We start from the raw sequence: 19,203 nt of genomic DNA, 5'->3' as shown, positions 1-19,203 counted from the left end.
AAACATTAAAGTTACTGCAAAAAAAAAAAAAATACTTCAATGAGGGAAAGAGTTGGCTGATAAGATAAAACTTTTGATTGGACAACTGAAAGATGAAGCAGGGCAAAAATAATTCTGCAGTTCAGACATTGAATTACACATGCATGTAACCACGTGCTGACTTTAAATGTATCTTGTAATGTTTGTGTCCTATCTGTAGCACAGACTCACATTTTCTGGGAATTATAGAAAGTTGTTTGTAGAGGTTTAATTTATCGTATTCAATTGAACATGTGTTCAACAGTTTACAGTATGTTGACAAATGTCAGACACAAAAAACAATAGCAAGCATGTATATCACTATACATTATACTACAGGTTTGGAATCAGCCACAAAACGTAGAAATTCTGATACCAGAAAAGTGTTAAATAATGTGTTCTTTTTCAATGAGGATACATAAAAAATATGATTTTAGAACTCAAAATCTTTAAACACGTTTAAGTTTTAAAAACTACAATGGAACACCATTCAGTGTCAAACTGGAGAATACATGGAGAGTATAGATGCATAAATGCATCCATTTGTTTTTTTGTTTTCTTAAAATTGAAAGATTCCGGTGTGTTTCTCACACACATCGTAAGTGATTTCCAAATGACACAGACCTTTATCTAAATTTAGTTTTATTTCAAAAGATAAATTAAAAAACAGAAAAAATACTAAATATTTACCATTTACAATGAAACTTGTTTTTTTTTCAGGAAGCAGTTATTTACACATACTAGTCTTCAGTGGAAACTGTGTAATTCTCCTAAGCAACAAAGGCCATGCTAACCAAACAGTGGTGTGTAAGTCAGCCTTGTAGTGGGTCAAACCTGAGTTGAAGAATACTATTAGTGAGAAAATGAGCACCAATCTTCATGCAGTGTTCATCACAGTTAATAGTTTTTGCAACAACTTACAAACACAGTTGTGGTAAGCAGAGATCACCAGCAAAACACAACATGCCATTCACATCCTGAAGAGTGTGCATACATTTTCACCAAAGACTAGAATTATATAAAACATCTATAGGTTAGAAGTAGCACCCTGAAACCTGTGCCACTCCAAATATGAGACTAGATATGAATGACGTTAGTCTATGCCTCCTTCTCTTTTTCAGAGTCCCAGGTTAGATTTCCTTTACTTTTCCAATGAGGATTTTGCCGTTGGTGTATTGGTGAGCGTTCCCGTTCCCGACGTGTTTGCCATTGGCCACCACCTTAATGGGTTCACTGGTTGAGCCGTTCTGTACAGGTTTGTCGTCCATGACAGGAAGTCGTTTGCCCTTTATGTAGGCCTGCACCCAGAAGTTGGAGAAGAGGAGGAAGAAGAAGACGCCGTACATCCAGATGAGATGGATCCACATGGGGACCTGATAGTCACACTTTTCCATGAAGTAGTACTGGCTGATGTGGATGGAGACCAGGATGAACTGAGTCTGTCAGAAACAGTGAAACAACATAAGACACTCATTTGTTAGAGATGCTGCACCTATACATGAAATCTGGTGAAACATGCAATTAAAATTTGTTTCCACAGGGACCACAAAAAGTGACAGACCGTGCTAGTAATAGCTCTCAATGGACTCTCACTTTTTAGGTTCTCTGAAAACCTTTGTTTGTGTAACAGCATTTCTGGTTGTGTTGTAGTTGCAGTACTTGTGCTATTGTTAGTGCAAATAGATTATTAATAAGGGAACGTACAAGCTGGATGGCGGTCATATACTTCTTCCACCAGAGGTATTTCTGGAAGCGAGGCCCTGCAGCAGAGAGTCCATAGTAGGAGTACATGATGACATGGACTGTTGCATTCACCATGGCATGGAAGGAGCCCATTCCTCCAGCTGGACAGGGGGAAAACACACAGGAAGTTATGTTTTTTGTTAGGTCACTCCACTGCATTGTTTTAAACTTATGTTTTCATTTCTTCAAACACGAAGAAGTGACTCACCAGGCGTCAGGGTGATGCCCCACCACCACGTCCAGGGCATGAAGGAGTGATGGAAGACGTGGAGAAATGTGATCTGACTTTGCTTCTTTCTAAGCACGAAGAATAACTGAAACAAAGAAGGCAAAGCAACGGTTAACACTCCTACAAGATAAGACACAACTCATGGATTAAATGCATCACAAACAGGCGTCCTTACTGTGTCGAGGAGTTCGATGTATTTTGAAAAATAAAACAACCAGGCCACTCGAATCATCTGTGGGAATGAACATCTGTTGTCATGTCAGTCATTAAAACACACTGATGTCTTTACTGTGAACCTGATCATATGTACTGGCTTACCCTGTAAGCCTGCGGGCTGCTGGAGGTGTCAATAAGGTCACACCGCCATGTGAAGGTGGTAGCCCATCCCGACATCAAGAACTAGATGTAGAAAGACACATCAGAAGCTTTCATCACTCACTTGTTCTGGAGGTTTGAGGTCAGCTAACAACTCTCATTTGTTCTTACCTCATACACTATGTAGCCATTCATTAAAACCATGCACAAGTTGTAGATAATCATGGCTGTGTTGAGATGAAAAGGTTTGCGGTTCGCCATCAGGCGAGGCCCGACGTACACAGAGAAGAAGACATAGACCAACAGGAGGGCGGTCATGTGAAGGGGGCTCTGCATCAGAGGGTAATCTCTGACTCTGGGATCTAGAAAACACACATAGGTGTTATGCTAAGAATAAAATATATGTGCAAACATCAGAAGATAATTTAGCCAAAGAAAGGGCTTGCACCCAACAATGGTGTGTGGATTCCTAAAGGCTTATCTATATTGCATTATATTATATGCACCTGAACGCACCCATTACAATGTCTAAAAATGTTCATGCTGATATTTCTTCCCCCATCATCTCATCAGGCTCATCATCAGTTCATTGGAAGCATTAAGGGGAAGATGTGCCCATTTCAAACTTTTTAAAATACAGATTTAATTGTTTGGTTGAATTATTAATTTAATCTTTAATCTGAAATAAACAGTTTAAAATCTACTATGTGTGGAAAACAGACACCTACCAGTTCTTGATTGTAGATAATTGTGAAATTTCACAATGCTTGATAAAGCTTCCTGCAGCATGGTGACTGCTAGCTGTTTGCCCCACTAAACTCCTGAAAAATAAATAGGTCAGAAAGGAGGACGTGATGAGAGGTTGTTGAGTGACACAGTGACCAATCCACCTTATTCCCCTCTGCCTGAACAAACAAGAGACAGCTGCACAGGCTCATCAAACACCAGGAGTTTCCCCTGGCTACAACAATTTAAACAAACATACAGGCACACGGTGTATGAGGAGCTGCTTTCACAGCCCAAATGTATCAGCGTCAAATGTTTGGGTGGTTTATCATGGATTGTGAAACATCTGCACGCTTATGTCAGTCTAAAAGAAAAAAACATGAAATAGTCAGGCTGACTAACAGAGCAAGTCAAACAGGTGAGGCAGAGGGCTCAGCCCATATGACCAATTGAGCTACATGGACTTCCAGGTGGTAAAATACAGCCTAGATCATGCCCATTCAAACAGCGAAGTGTAGGAGTTCAACCTGTCCTCACATTTAATTCACTGTTCAACTGTCTCACAGCAGTGCAGCCGATAGCCTGCTTCAGCTCCTGTATTTGTGTCACTCACCTGCTGAGCACCGGTCCTCAGCACTCCTGTTCTAGTCAAAGAAAGCAGCTGCACAGCCAAAGCAGGCAGCACTCAATCCACAGGATCCAACAGATCAGCAACACCCGTGAGAGGTGAAAATCACATGCAGAGACCCGCCTGTTTGGGTGGAAGTTTCCAGCTGCCCTCAAGTGTGTGTGTTCACTAAAAAATCCAGCAGGAGTCTTGAATATTTTGGACTGAAGAGAGAGAAAGAGATGAGTAACAGTGACAGGTAATCTCTGATAACTATAGCACTGAGCTCATTCAACTGAATTTAAACCCCAGGGCACTACTACAGATTTTCTGGTTTCAGGACCACACCCTGTTTCAGTGCTTGGCTCCACCCTCCTGTCCTCACTGAGCCTGTTGTGATTGGACTGTCTCATCAATGGCAGTGAAGGAGATGGGGTCAGAAAGTTGCAGGGCCTGGATTGAACAGTGACTTTTTCTATTAAGAATCACATTAAATATAATGTGAATGTAAGTCAGTTAAAAACCTGAGCTGAGGTGATGACATTATTTTCTTCAAAAGTATGTCTCCCACAAATGATTTAGGTTAAAGGTATGATCAGATATGATGCATTCACAGACCTTACGTCACATTTGACTTTGCCCATCCCTTCCTCTGCTGTCACTGAGAAGGTTGGGTTCCAGTTCAACCCTTGCTGCTATCCAGCGAGCTGTCCTGCGCCTCCTGTTTTACCTGTTTTCCAAACACTGACTGATAATGGGCGTGAGGTCTGGATGGAGCTTAAAAATTCCATGAAACAAACTGGAATGAAAGGCATCTGCGGAGGAGGAGGGAGAGAAGAGAGGACGGCTGTGTTCATGTATGTTTCACAGTTAAATACATGCTACCGCTGGCATGAAACACATTTAGAGAAAGGATTAGAGCCACTGTAAAAATAATGTGTAAATTTACAAGTCACATTTCTTTCAAAAGCCATAAATGTTCAATTGTCATCCTGCAAGGTGCAATCAGGATTCTAAGAATAATCTGACATGACAGTCAGCATGCTGACTTTTTCTCAGAATTCAATTTAGATTTAGGGTCTTGTCTTCTGAAAGACAATTATGCTTAAGATTGTTAGAAATACAGTCAGAATTTTGGGTTTAATCTTAAAGGAGAAAAAGAGAAGGAAAGTCAGGATTAAAAAAAAAAAGAATATTTTCAGGCCCTAGTCATCTCCAATAATATGTGCAACACCCAAGTGCAGACATGATGAGGTGAAATCATGCTGTAAAACACTGTAACTTTTATTGATCCCAGGGGGGACGCTGTACCTTTAACTGCAACTTAGCGAGCCCTTGAAGGTGCCACTTCTCCTCTCTGTGTGTTAACATATGTAAGAGCAGCACAGTTTCACTCACCGATCTCTGCACAGAATGTGGGGGGTGCAGCTGTTTACATATGAGGTTATGCAGAAAAAGGTGCTCTGTTTGTGTGGAGTGGCAGTCATGTGCATCAGGAATTAGCACGTTAGCTCATCAGATGATGGCGATGTGATTAACCACCTAATGATGCATTAGACTGATTATGAATGTGAGAGCTGGTGTCTCTGAGTACACGGTCAGCTGTTTTTGTAGCTGCCACTCACACACAACAACAACAACACACTCTTTATTCTTTATGGTCTTGTGACTGTTTAACATTGACATTCAGTCGAGTTTTAGCCAACAGCAGAAGCTGTCACATAGTGATGGACAAACATGACATTCAGCCCTTAACAGAGAAGAGCTGGTGTCCTCGAGACATGCTGCTCGTCCTTAATTTGCCAAATCAGAAAAATTAGACAGACGAGATACTCGAATGTGAGAGATGGAACTCCAGGCCTGCTGGGAATGAATGAGTTGATTAATAATGGGAGTCATGAAACAAGAATGTGAACATGCAGTTTGTGTAATAGCTAAAATTGTTTAACATGAATGTCACATGGCCAGCAGGGCCTATAAATTGGCTTTTTGGTGACACGAACCTTTTTGGAATCTGGCACTCCGTCACAGAGCCAGATCCCACGGGCCGGGAGCTGGGTTATGCAACACAGAGTCTTTATATGATGTATTGTTTCATACCACAAAACGTGTTAATCTGCTCTCACTTTTAAATGTGTCACAGCCTCACACATATGAAGCTCAGGTTTCTCTTTCTTTGAACAAATGAATGAAAATACTGTCACATGGGTGGGGGTGAGGTTTACTCTCTGGCCCATGCTTTCCTTTAAATAGACTGACTTAGAAACTCACCCAGGAACTAACATACTACTTAATGAGGCAGCAGCCTCTTCAAGGTGGAAAAAACCGGAGTGAGGAGTTGTTCTGTAACTGAGGGACTCACCTCCTGACATCATAGTTTGGGGATTTTAAAGAGAGGATTTTGTGATGAGGGCCTAAAAACCTAAAACATCTATGTGTTCCACCAAATCAATTTTCTTCTAAACTTTAACCTAAATCTTCAAAATGGTTGAAAGAATGGCTAAAACTCACAGGTGTATTAACGTAAATCACAAAATGTCCTTGTTTTTCTTCAATAAGCCATGTCCACCTACCCGATTACTGAAACAACTGATTCAGTTGACCAGCTCGTGTCTTCTTCTTGGACCCCTGAGTTCTTACAGGATTTCCCACCACAGCATTAAAGTGAGAAACAGCGACGCCCAGCGGCCAAAGATTCTTATGATCACTATGAGTACTGTGTTATCTAGAAAAATTGCACACATTTTCACACAGAGTAATAATTGGCTTGGCAAAATATTTCTTATTCCTGAGATTATGAATGAAAGGAGACATGTTTAAATAATTCAATTTGTAATCCGGATTATCAAAAAAAAAAAATCACAAGTTAATGTGGAGTCCAATCTGCTTAACTGTAGTTTTGTAATCTCTAAGTAATATAGTATAAGTAACGACGTGAAGTCCAGTGACCTGTCAGCCACGCAGAGTGGGACATCTATATTTATCTGCACGGGATTAAAAGTGACACTTTTGGCTTCAGTGTGGAACACTTACATAAACTTTAGCGGGTGATCATCTGCTGAGTAACACACTGATTCTGATGATTCATACAATCATTGCACGGGCATTATTTCAAACTTGAATGCAGTGTCACAGATCTGACAGAAAGAAGATTTCCCAGAGTTAATCTGCGCAGATTTGTGAATGAATGCAGGTGCGGTTGATTTTCTGCATCCCTCTGCCCGCCGGGCTGGGTTTGTTCTTGTCGCGTTTGGAGGCGGACACCACAGTTGCTCTCCGGACTTCTCCTGTCTGTAAAACCAACACACCCACTGAGGGCCAATGAGAGGCTGGAACAACAGGTAGGCGTCCTCACACTGAGTCCCGGCGCTCAGTCGGTGGTTTTCAGGGGAACAAGTGGACGACCGCAATATGCACTATGCAGAACTTCGTCTGCTGGCTGCTTAATAACCGGAGACAAGAGTAGAGAACCTTTTTTTCTCCTCGGACAGCTGGTCTGTTTTTTCTTGATTTGCTTGAGTTCCATTATCGGACACTGAGAGGGGACGTCTTACTGTGGTTACAATGTGGAAGGTAAGCGTGCCGGTTTATTGGCGTGTCAGTGATGATTAATCGATTGAATCCTGAAAAGTTTGATGGTTTGTAGAGTCTATCGAGCTGTTACTGGCCAACCAGCCCACAGCTTCTCTTGTTATCTTGTGATATCAGCGTTTGTTGTTGCATAATCCAAGAAGTGTAGCAATATCTTGACTATCCCACCATGTGACTCACCACAATAACGCCTCCATCATATTCTTATGTAAGTTTCTGCTGTGATTTAGATTCTAAATGTCCTTATACACCCACGTTGTCTTGGAAATAAAGTAAGGTTTACAGCATCAGGGAATATTATTGCATCAAATATTAACGATCTCTTTTTTAAATGAGACTTTGTTTCATGTCCCTCTCAGCACATCTAAACTTTGTTCCTCTGGGAGTAAAGAGAGGACGCACAGCTGATCTACAGAGGGCAGACCCTCTCTGACCCTGATCCCCGCGCCCCCTGCAGGAAGACATGGAGGTCCTGCGACAGTCTTCTGCGTTTGCTGCAGAGGTCTTGGATGTGTTTGATCGATCCGTGACTGAGAAGGAGCTGGTGTCCCAGTCCAAAGCGCTGTGCAGAGACTACATCCTGTCCCGGCTCAACCAGAACGGTCTGGGGTGGTCCAAAACTGAAATCAACTTCTCGCCCTGCAACGCAGCGCTGGCCGAGGTGTCCATGGTGCTCCTCTGTCTTGGTAAGAGAAACAGGCTGTTTGTAGTGATGAGAGGCTGAACTTTGCCATGTGTTTACTAATAAATCAGTTTAATCTGTAATTTAAAAACCCCACAGAATGCATCTTATCTCACAGTGTGCTTGTAAATTTAAAAGGCTGTAAAAAGCAGTTTAACATTTATCTGTTTGAAAAGTGCAATGATGTATCATGAACGCATAATTAATGGGTGTGTTGATTTCCATACACCATGTCTGCACTGATTAGCTCAAGCCGTGATAAGCTCAGGGAAAATGATGAGTTGAGGATTATGTGTGTGTGTGTGTGTGTGTGAGAACAGCTTGAACCAGGCGGCACATGTAGCTACAGGAACAGATCAATATCTGAGTGAAACAGAATGACTCTGAACAGGACATTTTAAATAATAGCTACATCTCTGTTTTCTGTCCTCACTTCATTTTTGTCTCTGCTCCCTTTTCTGTTGCCTAGGCGACGAGCTGGAGTGTATACAGCCCAGTTTGTACAGGAACGTGGCACGGCAGCTCAACATTTCTGTTGCCATGGAGAACATGGTTTCAGATGCCTTCATCGGCGTGGCAACAGAGATCTTTTCAACAGGTACAGGGATGCTCTGAACCTGATGATGATGATGATGATGATGATGATGTGTCAGGTTGGATATGAAACATTCAGTGTTCAGCCATCACAGGAAGTGAGTTTCACCGCTGACTGCTGATGGAGGCAGTTTACTGTGATTTAACAGGCGTGCCTCTGCAGTGTGTGTTTGGCTGTGAGGTTTTTTCAGGCAGTGAGTGAGTGGGTGAGACTCAGATGTAGGTGGAGTGAAACTTTATCTAAAACACATAATTAGCTCTACATCTAAGTTTAGAATCTTGATGGTCAGTTTCGGGAAATAGTTCCTGTTTTTCTTTTAGTTTGCTCTGACAGTTCTGCTTTCTTCTTCTTGCTGGGGATTATGTAAAAGAAGATTTTGCAGGTCCATACAGGGGCAAACATCATGCTTTGAAGCAACATATCACATGAATATAGATATGTAGCTGCCATCCCAGATATGACATTGCTACTGTTGGTCCTCTACATTGTTGTGTTCCCCCTCGATTTATATCATATTGAATTATTGCAGATGTTGAGATCAAGCTTGGAATTTGACGTGTTGTTTTAAGGGCTGAAAAATTACACCAGTGTGATGATGGTTCCTTAAAAGGCCCCTTGAAGCTGGCTCCAAAATGAATCAACCCTCACAGACCTCCATGTTAAAATTGTCCAATACAGCAGAAATGATCGTGGAGGGTTATGCCACACACACATCATCAATATGCATATTTTGGCCTCATGTGACACTGAGGGAAGAAGCAGCTAATGGCTCTGTGCAGGCTGCAGCTGAGACTCTTGATTAAGTATTATAGGTCACAAGGTTACCCTCCTCAGTTTCAACCTAAATGATTCTCCCATTGTAAACATCATGAGTGGTTATTCCTGTTCCTGTCTGCATGTGTGAATTATGAATGTGCAGAAAAAGTGGTTTAAAATAGCTGCTGCTTAAATTCTACTTCCGTCTTCCAGTCTTGACTTGAACTTGTTCGTGCTCAGACTTGTTTCTGGTGTTGTTTCAGGTTGCCGTGACAACAGATGTACTTTGTACTCTGACATTTTCAAGCATGCAAATAAAAATGGTGACTTTATGTCCTCAGTGTGCCCTTCGGGGACAGATTAGAGAGCCGCAGGGACGCAGCGAGATGAACAACTCCAATTTGAAATGTTGCCAGGAAACATCAAAAACGGGCTCACTTGATATAACTTTCAGGCTTGTGCTCGTTTTGACGTCATCAGGGTGTAATTTCTGGAAACAGCGTGGGATTCCTTCTGAAGAATAACAAACTGGTGAACCCAGGCTGCTCCAGCCTTCTGGGATGCATCGGAACCTGGGTATAAATAGAAGAAAAAAACGTGTGTTTTTCCTGCTGTCTGAAGTTTATTTAAAACGTCCATTTTGGCTTTTCAGTTTTCATTCCTCTACCACAAAGAAGTGACCAGTAAATCAGTGCGTTGTATCCTCACATATCTCTTTGAAACATCTGCCTGTGCTGCGGTCAGTTAAATCAACATGGCTTGTCTGTCCTCCATCTATCTTCGCCTGCCTCCCACTCCTGTTCTTTCTCTCTCCACCGTCCTCTCCTCCAGCTTTATCCCTGACAATCTTGTCTCTATTCTTGGACTGCGCCTCAGCAGGGAGTGAGACATGACGTCCTCTGACAGCTTCCGTGCATACTTATCTCATTTAAGCTCACCCAGAGCTCTGTCCCCTTATAGCCACAGTCAGAGGCTACAGGTCAGCTCATGACAATGCAGGCTGGGATAAAAGGAGGCCAATGCCATTAGTCCCCACGCTGCATCTCTGACGGTCGGTATAACAATCCCTGCTGCTCCTGGAAGCAGGCTAGCCTGAAATGTCTGGATGCCCTCTATCTTCAGGCTGGATTGTATTCAGGTCAGATTGCCTTGAAGTGGAGTAAACCGGGATCAAGCTTTGAACCCAACAATTCACATTTCAACCTGTTGACCTGTATCTACAACTGCTTCACACAGCTCTATTCCATTGTTTGATTTACACAGACTTGTAAAAATGTCTTATCAGTGCATTGACACAAATACACTACAGACTGCCCCACAGTCTTTATGTCAGGTTAAACAGACTCTCAGGGGTGGTGATGTTGTTGCTCGGCTTGGGAGGGACTGGTTCCCATGAGAACAGGAAAGACGTGTTTACAGTGGGAGAAAGATGGCAGGTTTATCGATTCTGAAGAGGCGCCTGTGTGGGCTTGAAGCTCAAAGCCTTCTGGGTAAAGTTTGTCAGACAAACTGCTGTGTGGCAACAAGACAGCATCAATATCAGCTTGAACTGCAGAAGCTCAAAGATCCCTAAAAATACTCTGAACATTCAGAAGATATGAATGTATAGTCAGACATAAGGTGAACCCATCCTGTCTGAACCTCTGCTTTCCACAGACAAATAACAGTCTCTGTTTCCTCTCCTGTAGGTATAACCTGGGGTAAAGTGGTATCCATGTATGCAGTAGCTGGAGCTCTAGCAGTGGACTGTGTCAGACAAGGCCACCCGACCACAGTGCATATCTTAGTGGACAGTCTGGGACAGTTTGTCCGTAAATTCCTGGTTCCCTGGCTGAAGAGGAAGGGAGGATGGGTGAGTGTTTAAAGCACTGTTTTTAATATTTTTTTCTTTCTTTCTGTAATTCTGCTGACTTTAAAATAAAGACGTTTACATTGTACCGGCAGCATCCTGTTCTCCACGCTGCATTTTCTGTAGCAACGTGACTAATTATGCTATCTTGTTTATAGATCAGAGCTCAGTTTGTTTTTATAAGCTCTGGCAGACTTATGTAAGATATAATGGTACCCTGAAAACTGAACTCCTTTAAACTTATTCTGGTTTCTATTTTATTTGCATGTTTATGTGTAAAAATTGGCAGTGAGGAGAAGAAAATACAGTTCTGTTTAATAGATCAAATAAGATTGGTTAATTACCATTCTGCTTAAAATATCAGCTGTGATGTTGATTTTTGAAAGGAAATTGTCTTAAATTTCTTTGCATTTCCTTCTTTTTTTATCAGGCTGAGATCACTAAATGTGTGGTAAAGAAGGAGCTGACTCCTGAATACCACTGGCTGTCCTCCATTATCGAGTCCCTCAAGTATTTCCTCACCACGATGTACGTCTACATCATGAAGGAGCCGTGAACAGAGTGCAAAGGGAGGCGTCGTCTCATGCAGGAGTGAAATCTCAGACTTTGTGCATAGAGGCTGGCGTGGAGGCGGTCGCCGTGTCCGATGGATGATCGAGCCTGCTGGCAGATTTCAGTCTGTTGCTGAATGGCCATCGACAAATGTTCTCATCAGCAGCGTGTGCGTGTTCTCTCAGTGTAAGTGATTACTCTTCATCCAGAGAGTGGTCACGGTGGTATTTAAGAGCATAAATGGAAACGTTTGTATCACTCCATCTCTTCTGTGTTTTTTCCTCACTGCTTACACCAAGTGCAGTAAACCAGGCTTCTCCAGTGCTGTGACTATGATGTGTGATGGTGTGCAGTGTGAATGTGAGCTACGAGAGGCTGTTCATCCTCCTGACATAGAACCGATGTTTTAATGTGCTGTTTGTCTTGGATACTTAAAGACGTTAAATGAAATGAATGCTCAGCTGGCTGGGTCTGATATCAGGGGGAGCAATTTCAGGTGGTATCCACTGTTTACACTTCATGGGTTTCATCTATTGTTCTTTACCAAAGTACCAACAGTGTTTCCAAATGTGATCCAAACATACCTGCTAAACATTCTGCTGCACGTTTAGACACAATTTCACTGAGGTACATTGGGTCTTATTTGAGCCCATTTTTGGCCAAAGAACTAAAGGTCAACAGAATGGTTCGTACTGATGATTTTCTTTTTAATCTGTACAAAGATTATTTATGATTTTATTTCTTTTTTTTATTGAAAGCGCTGCAGTATTAAGACGGGATGATTGTGTGCAATGAGTGTCACTTTCACAGTGTTAATGTGTGTGTGTCTGTAAAATATTTTTTTAAAAACCCCACAATAAACTCAAGAAAACCTTCATGGAGGAACTTGCATGACTTTATGATGCTTCACCTCTCTGATCTGTTTTATTAGCACATAATCGTTTCATTTCATTTGGGGAAGAGGTCCTTTAACAATACAAATATCACCTTTTTTAATGTTTTGGGTGAAGATAACTGCTGTAGATGTTTAAAGGTGAGCTTCTTTGAACTAGTTTACTTTTACTAAACTTTTCTCTGCCTATAAAGGACTACTTAGTGTTTCAGTTTATCACATACATTCACACATTTGGAGACAGGTTTCACTGAACAAGAGCAACCAATGCTGCCCAAATAACTAAAAGGGAGAGGAAGTGTTAAGCTGAAGATGATGGAAAGCTCTTTTTCTTCACATTTACTGTCATCTTTTTATAAATGAAAAAGAAGCAAAGCCACCTAGTCATGTTCTTAATACAGTAAGATAAAAACAACAACAAATGTCCTATTTGTATTATCAAATAAGTGAAGACAAAATGCAAAAAACTCTCTTTTAATGTATCCAGGACATAAACATCTACATGCACAGGGGTGATTGATAGGTTTGTGGTCAAAGACAAAGGATGAGTTAGCAGCTTTTATTACATGTACATGTGGTCTGACTAGAGAATTAGCCCGTTAGGCAAAAAGGAATGTAGATTTGTACTCACCCTATTCACCTCATTTTGCACCCTCAGATTACTTCTAGCCTGGCCATTTACAGAAACAAAGCATGTGACGTAGGCAGAGCGAGTCGTATAAAGCCTGTCTATATTTAAAAAAAAAAAAAAAAGGTTATGTTTGGTGTGATAGGGTTAAAGAATGGAAATGGCTGTGAAGGGACCCATTTCACAGAGAGAATGGGTTTGGCTGGCCAAGCTAACTACTCTGTGTTCCCTAAAGTGGACATCGGGTGTTGCTGTTTCACTTTCTGTATTTTCTCCGTCTGTTGGAGCAGGGCACTACAGCGAAGATTAGATGATAAATAACATTAAAACAGACTCTTTAGGGCACACACTTATTGACCTCCACTTATACGTACATTCATTCATTTATGTAACAGACTATTAATACCAACATTGCTAAAGCACTTGACCAACGATATTGAATGTAACCATATAATGAGAATTCAATACCACATCACTATCTTAGACTATAAATGTATATAATGGCTGTTGGATTATCCTTGTGGTTAATGCAGTCTGGTTTAGTATATGATTGCATTGTATAGCTGTCACTTTGTTTATATGGTTATTTGACAGTTGCAATTATTGATCAAGTTTCTCCAGACCAGCATATTTCTGCCCACTCTGTGGGTCAAGATGACCGACGGTAGGTGATTTGCAAGTGCTGCGTCAGGGGCTGGCTGTCTGTTGCCATGGAAACTGTCTGCTCCAGCTTCCCATCTGGTCGGAGCTGAAACACTCTGCATATCTAAGACATGAGAGACAGCGTAAGAAAACTCAGCGTTACACCGTCACAGGGGAGGGATTGATCAAAAAGTGCAGTTTTATGATTGGAGGATCAGTTTCACCTGCTGTACATGGGGCTTCTTGGCAAAAGAGATTCTGGCCAGACTGCGAGACTGCAGGGTCAGCTGCTGCGCAGTCAGCTCTCCCTCCTCAATCTCCACCAGACCTGCAGGACAAGATGGAGCTAAATAACACATTCTGTTCACCACAGAAAAGCACCAGCTCTGTCAGTAAAATTTTGTGTCATGAATTATACCCGAGTTTTGTGCGATGATGAATGCCACTCTGTTTGTTGCTGGCTGCATTCGGATGAATCCACACTCTCTGTGCAGGGGCTTTTTAGACTCCGCATGGAACGCATTGAACCTGTCAAATACAATAAAAGTAAAGAATCAGCCGCAGACGACTCCAGTCAGACATTTTCTTCCCCAACTCACTCACAGTTAACTCATATTTTACTAACTCAAATCCAGAAGAGCTAACTTTGTCACTGAATCTAATATCCCAGTATTCTATGAATTTAGGATAACCTACATACATGAAATTGATGACTGGCTGGCCCACGTGGCTGAAGTGTAGTGTCTCTGTGTAGCGGAAAGGTTTGATGGTGGGAAAGCAGCCCTCACCAGGTTCATCACACTCCCAAGTACCCAAGAGCCACTCTAGAGGGAGGACGGCCGGGTTCAACTCCACTGCTGCTAACACACACAAACACACAGTTGAGAGTGTATTATTATGAGGTACACATTTTCCTTTACAAACTTGCTAATGCATTTCATTACTCAAACCTTAGTTTTGCTGCTCTCGCAAATTGTTACAACTAAAGTAAAAAAGAATTAAACGACTTTAAAGCACCAAATGAACAAAGTAAAATAGCCACACATTAATTATAAAGAAAGTTTGAAACGTTCTCTGAAATGCATTTCTGTTTTGCTCTCATTCTAAGTATATGACAGGAAAAAAATATAAAGAGAGAATGTAGTAGCAGAACGAAAAACAAGGAAATCTTATATTATATAAATGTGCAGCACAATCAACAAGGGCAGCAGCAGTAGAAGAAGAAGAAAAAACGAAGAAGAAGAAAAGAAGCACAAGCAGAAGAAGAAGAAGAATTCTTACAGTAGGTGGCGGCAACGTTGCGGAAATGTGCATGAAAAGCGAAGGAGAGGGACACAGAGAAAGGTGACTGTTTTACATCACACTCACATGATAATGAAAACCTCTCCAAAGCGCGGATAATCGGTCACAATGCACAAGCAGCTTAGTTCGGGTGTAATGTTTGCCAACATGAAGCTAATGTTAGCTGGTTTCGTTTTCAAAGCTCGCTTGAATGAAACGCACCAGGACAACAGGCGGACTCGGTGTCAGTTTAGGCATTTTGTTGCTTATTTTTAGTATTCTCGTTAAGTTTAAAAAGCTTCTGCAAAGTTATACGTTGGCAGAGTTTTAAGTTAGCCGGTGCTCCTCGCGACGGGCAGTCGAAACAAACAAAACAAACTTGTCACAGTGTTTTTATTATTAATTTAAAATCGAACAATAAACTTACCCGTGTGGTTGAAAGGACACGCCATTGATGAGGTAAACTGCAGTCAAAAGAGTGTAAAACCACACAACTGGGTAGAAATACACGAATTAAAAACACCTTATCATTAGTGACACTGCGACAGACGCGGTGTGACGTACCACTCGCGTCACCGCGTAGAATTCTGGGAGATGTAGTTCACTTAAACTCACATTTAAAAACACCATGTACAGTAATTAAAACACGTTTTTATAATTTTACTAAAGCTTATTATTCGTCGGCCTTTACAGAACGTTTTCACACAGTGAGGCAGGACGAGTTTGATAAAATAAAACACATTTTATTGACATCATGGCTAAATGACAACATCTATTACTTCATTCATACATGAAACACACAATGCTTCACCCCCCCCTCAAATCTATGCAGGAAAAAAATATGTTATTTCCAACTGTCCTGCATATGGAGACTAAATGTTCCTGCACTGATTTTTTTTAATTCCCCAATGAATGAGTAGCAGGTTAATGGTTTGGGAACAGGGGCTCCTAAGCTTTGCTCTTTTTGCAGTTCTTGAGAGCGTCTGCCAGAGCGTGTAGTGCCAGGTCAGCATTAGTCTTCTCGCAGTTGTATCCCATCAGTCCGATCCTCATCACCTAATTAAAGGAGAAAGTGTAGTGAATAAGAAAACTGTCTGCAGTGACTCAGCAGGATGAATCAGAAGGCTGTTCAGACACCAAACTGATGACGTTACTCATGTTATAACTGCTGTGATTAAACCTGCTAAACAAGTCAGTCTGGATATCTAATCTAATGTCAATGTCTATTACCCAGAGATGGTTTCTAAAAATGTCCATTCAAACATCATGAATGCAGTTGCTGGGGGTGTATTATGAGTAAATAAAGAGAATGTTAGTTTTCCTCTTCACCAGTATTTTTAAAACCCTCACACTGTGTTCAGACTGAGGGTCACATCTACTGACCATGCCGATGGAAGGACCAAGTCCTCCTGTCATCTCCATCTGGTGGTGTTTCATGATGTAGGCCAGCATCTCCCTCCAGTCGTAGCCTGCAGGAATGGCAATGGTGGTGACGGAAGGAAGCCTCAAATCCTGAAGGACACATGTCACAAAAAGACTGAGGTCACAACAACAGGAACACAGGATGCTGGTACAAAGACGCTGGTCAGTCTCACATGTAGGTATACATAACTGACTTTTTATTGCCAGTCTATATAAAGCCATCAAAGTCAACAGAACATTATAACTTTGTTGTGTGTCTTGCTCACCCTTTCAGAGATAAAGAGCTTGAGGCCCAGATCCTCCAGTCCTCTGTACAGGTAGGCTGCCACCTCCTTGTGTTTCTTCCAGGACTCCTCCAGCCCCTAGAGGGAGACAAAGATTGATTAAGTTCTCGTAGCGAAAAAAAAAATAGTATGAGGATTGTTGTGGTGAATTCAGAACATTCTTTGCCTTTAGCAACGAATTACCATATAAATGGAAAAGAGTGTGGCTGATGAGAACAATGATCTATTAATAATATAATTTCTTTAGTTAAAAGGTAAAAACAAGAATAATTGTGTGCATACAATAAAGGCAGAAACTGGTGAAATAGTTATTTACCTTCTCAGCAAGAATTGCCAGACTCTCTCTCAGGGCAAAGAATCCAGATACTGGACCAGTGTGGTGATATCTAAACATAAGAGCACAAATGCTTAAACTAAATGTTTGATCTCGATTTGTTTAAAACACATAGACCTTTCCAACATAATTACTTTGGTATAAATTAAAAACAGTTGTGGTATAATCAGATGCAACAGTGGACTTACGCTCTGGCCGCCTTGCCATCACAGCCCCAGTAGTTGGAGAGATGTGTCATATCAAAGAGGTAGGATACTGGTTTGGTTTTCCTGTTGAACATCTTGTTGCTGTGGGGGGAGGTTGTGTTGCTTTAATGACATTTTTATGCAGCTGTGATCATTTTTGTATGAAATGTTGCACCTGCTCACCATGCTCTGTCATTAAAGGAGATGGGTGCTGTGCCAGGTGGTGCATTTAGAGCCTTTTGAGATCCAGTGTACAGAATGTCAATATCTGAAAGTACCATAGAAAATAGATTCACATATGCAAGCACTGCTGATAGTGGAGTTGATCTTTCATTTCTTCCTTACTTTGTTTGTCCATAAAAATCGGTGCTGCTCCAAGTGAAGCAACTGTGTCAACCAGGAAGAGACAGTTATGTCTGTGGATGACACGAGTAGTGGGAGATAAGACGTTAAATGATTTTTAATTGGCTCTCTTGTTTCTCTAATGTCTCAAATGTTTGAGAGGGATATGAAAGGAGGGCTCACTTTCTGCAGATGTCTCCGATACCATCTACTGGGTGGCAGAGACCAGCAGAGGACTCTCCATGTGTGAGGAAGAACAAGACAGGCTTGTGTTTTTCAATGGCCTTCACAGAAACATAAAAATGAATTTAATGACACAGGTATCAGTTATTGGCGAGGAATATATATATTTAACTGAAGTAGATTGCTTTAGAGAGATGGTACCAACCTGTTCAATTTCCTTATTGGAAAAATATCCTCCGGGTTGTTTTACCATTCTGTGTACATTGGCACCTACATGTTAAAAACATGATTTAAACTTACTGATTTTGCGCAAATAACATTTTAGAGTTTCAATATCTTTTTTATTTCCTTTGGCTACAGAAGGTCTGTGCGTAAAACCGTGCGTAAAGGCTTACCCATTCGCTCTGCAATTTCTGCGACTCGCTCTCCCCAGATGCCGTTGATGGCTATGATCACACTCTCTCCGGGCTCCACCGTATTGAACACTGCACACTCCATAGCTGCGTGCCCGGAGCCGCTCATGGAAATAGTCATGTTGTTCTCTGTTTGAAAGGCGTACTGGATCCCCCTCTTGATGTCATTCATGATCTATGATACGCAATGATTTAACAAAAAAAATAATTTGCCATGTATTGATGTTCACTGTTAACTGTTGAATACTATATTCTGTGCGTAATAACGCACACGCGGTTGAGCTTTGATCCCATTTAATCGTCAAACATTTTTATGCCACAGCAACTTTAATTGAATTTTTTTTTTTCTAAAAGTAGCCTAACATTTAGTGTAAAATGTCCAGGTAGTTTTAAACTTTGGTTAATTATCTTTAATGTGTGATGAATGTTTTCCCAAATTTTACCTAACAATATGAATATAAAATTAACCAACCACTCTAAGGTTTAGCACTTGAGCAAAAGTTGTTCATAAGTTGATCATAATGTAGGCCTAATTTCAACATTTGTTTCAGTTCAGCAGATCTAAGAGCCTTTACCTCATACATTTCTGGGTGGAGATGACCAATTATTGGCCTGGAACTTGCAGCTAAGATACGTGGAGGGACGTTTGAGGGTCCCGGTCCGAAGAGGTATCGTAGAGGCACTTCCAGCGGTCGCAGCATGCATGCCGGCGGCGGGATGGTGACGGAGGACATGGAGCGGTCCAAGCGCTGGAGCATTGGCGCGCACCTGGCGGCCAGTGGACTGTCGAGGCCCGCTGCTGCATTTTGGGCGAGCAGCGCGCTCCGGCTAAAGAAAGCCCGCTGCATCACGGTTTGTGTCCTGTTCCTCTGAAAACAGCAGTGAGTGCCGTCACCCTTGGCAGACAGAGAGACTGAACCTGACTGAGTTTGGG

At 41.6% G+C, this 19,203-nt stretch overlaps 4 protein-coding genes across 5 annotated transcripts; 1 reads left to right on the top strand and 3 right to left on the bottom strand.

The window, feature by feature from the left end:
* Nucleotides 1-541: 541 nt before the first annotated feature.
* On the bottom strand, nucleotides 542-3,912 carry LOC114449965 (elongation of very long chain fatty acids protein 1-like). Its single transcript, XM_028427850.1, has 8 exons — nucleotides 3,645-3,912; nucleotides 3,034-3,126; nucleotides 2,477-2,667; nucleotides 2,309-2,389; nucleotides 2,166-2,222; nucleotides 1,970-2,075; nucleotides 1,723-1,862; nucleotides 542-1,457 (listed from the first exon to the last, which is right to left on the bottom strand). Exons 2-8 carry the CDS (start codon nucleotides 3,092-3,094, stop codon nucleotides 1,149-1,151), a joined length of 945 nt encoding a protein of 314 aa, XP_028283651.1. The 5' UTR covers nucleotides 3,095-3,126; nucleotides 3,645-3,912; the 3' UTR covers nucleotides 542-1,148.
* Nucleotides 3,913-6,953: 3,041 nt separating this feature from the next.
* On the top strand, nucleotides 6,954-12,534 carry bokb (BCL2 family apoptosis regulator BOK b). Its single transcript, XM_028428391.1, has 5 exons — nucleotides 6,954-7,211; nucleotides 7,589-7,915; nucleotides 8,381-8,509; nucleotides 10,951-11,114; nucleotides 11,542-12,534. Exons 2-5 carry the CDS (start codon nucleotides 7,693-7,695, stop codon nucleotides 11,665-11,667), a joined length of 642 nt encoding a protein of 213 aa, XP_028284192.1. The 5' UTR covers nucleotides 6,954-7,211; nucleotides 7,589-7,692; the 3' UTR covers nucleotides 11,668-12,534.
* A 509-nt stretch (nucleotides 12,535-13,043) lies between these two features.
* Nucleotides 13,044-15,700, bottom strand: thap4 (THAP domain containing 4). 2 transcript variants are annotated; one of them, XM_028428415.1, is made up of 5 exons: nucleotides 15,534-15,700; nucleotides 14,526-14,685; nucleotides 14,244-14,353; nucleotides 14,050-14,153; nucleotides 13,044-13,949 (listed from the first exon to the last, which is right to left on the bottom strand). In XM_028428415.1, exons 1-5 carry the CDS (start codon nucleotides 15,556-15,558, stop codon nucleotides 13,833-13,835), a joined length of 516 nt encoding a protein of 171 aa, XP_028284216.1. In that variant the 5' UTR covers nucleotides 15,559-15,700; the 3' UTR covers nucleotides 13,044-13,832. The 2 variants fall into 2 exon arrangements, with proteins under 2 accessions (XP_028284216.1, XP_028284217.1); XM_028428416.1 differs by having other exon boundaries at nucleotides 14,526-14,682.
* Nucleotides 15,701-15,833: 133 nt separating this feature from the next.
* agxtb (alanine--glyoxylate and serine--pyruvate aminotransferase b) lies at nucleotides 15,834-19,149 on the bottom strand. The gene is made up of 11 exons (XM_028428414.1): nucleotides 18,845-19,149; nucleotides 18,252-18,444; nucleotides 18,062-18,126; nucleotides 17,857-17,957; nucleotides 17,677-17,747; nucleotides 17,515-17,599; nucleotides 17,335-17,433; nucleotides 17,129-17,198; nucleotides 16,795-16,890; nucleotides 16,490-16,618; nucleotides 15,834-16,162 (listed from the first exon to the last, which is right to left on the bottom strand). The coding sequence occupies exons 1-11, from the start codon at nucleotides 19,115-19,117 to the stop codon at nucleotides 16,055-16,057; spliced, it is 1,290 nt and encodes a 429-aa protein (XP_028284215.1). The 5' UTR covers nucleotides 19,118-19,149; the 3' UTR covers nucleotides 15,834-16,054.
* Nucleotides 19,150-19,203: the final 54 nt, after the last annotated feature.

Source organism: Parambassis ranga, chromosome 17 (genome assembly GCF_900634625.1).
Source record: "Parambassis ranga chromosome 17, fParRan2.1, whole genome shotgun sequence".
Taxonomy (NCBI): Eukaryota; Metazoa; Chordata; class Actinopteri; family Ambassidae; genus Parambassis; species Parambassis ranga.
This window is presented reverse-complemented; position numbering and strand designations above follow the sequence as displayed.

What these genes read in the sequence shown, in the direction of transcription:
- bokb (XM_028428391.1), top strand. Translation starts at nt 7,693, where the DNA reads ATGGAGGTCCTGCGACAGTCTTCTGCGTTTGCTGCAGAGGTCTTGGAT. An exon ending in CATGGTGCTCCTCTGTCTTG is followed by an intron (nt 7,916 to 8,380) that starts GTAAGAGAAACA and finishes TCTGTTGCCTAG; the next exon opens with GCGACGAGCTGGAGTGTATA. An exon ending in AACAGAGATCTTTTCAACAG is followed by an intron (nt 8,510 to 10,950) that starts GTACAGGGATGC and finishes CCTCTCCTGTAG; the next exon opens with GTATAACCTGGGGTAAAGTG.
- LOC114449965 (XM_028427850.1), bottom strand. Translation starts at nt 3,094, where the DNA reads ATGCTGCAGGAAGCTTTATCAAGCATTGTGAAATTTCACAATTATCTA. An exon ending in GGGCATCACCCTGACGCCTG is followed by an intron (nt 1,863 to 1,969) that starts GTGAGTCACTTC and finishes CCCCCTGTCCAG; the next exon opens with CTGGAGGAATGGGCTCCTTC. An exon ending in ATATGACCGCCATCCAGCTT is followed by an intron (nt 1,458 to 1,722) that starts GTACGTTCCCTT and finishes TGTTTCTGACAG; the next exon opens with ACTCAGTTCATCCTGGTCTC.
- thap4 (XM_028428415.1), bottom strand. Translation starts at nt 15,558, where the DNA reads ATGGCGTGTCCTTTCAACCACACGG. An exon ending in CAGCCAGTCATCAATTTCAT is followed by an intron (nt 14,354 to 14,525) that starts GTATGTAGGTTA and finishes TGTATTTGACAG; the next exon opens with GTTCAATGCGTTCCATGCGG. An exon ending in CATCATCGCACAAAACTCGG is followed by an intron (nt 14,154 to 14,243) that starts GTATAATTCATG and finishes CTTGTCCTGCAG; the next exon opens with GTCTGGTGGAGATTGAGGAG.
- agxtb (XM_028428414.1), bottom strand. Translation starts at nt 19,117, where the DNA reads ATGCAGCGGGCTTTCTTTAGCCGGAGCGCGCTGCTCGCCCAAAATGCA. An exon ending in CCAATAAGGAAATTGAACAG is followed by an intron (nt 17,958 to 18,061) that starts GTTGGTACCATC and finishes GTTTCTGTGAAG; the next exon opens with GCCATTGAAAAACACAAGCC. An exon ending in TTGGTCCTTCCATCGGCATG is followed by an intron (nt 16,163 to 16,489) that starts GTCAGTAGATGT and finishes TCCTTTAATTAG; the next exon opens with GTGATGAGGATCGGACTGAT.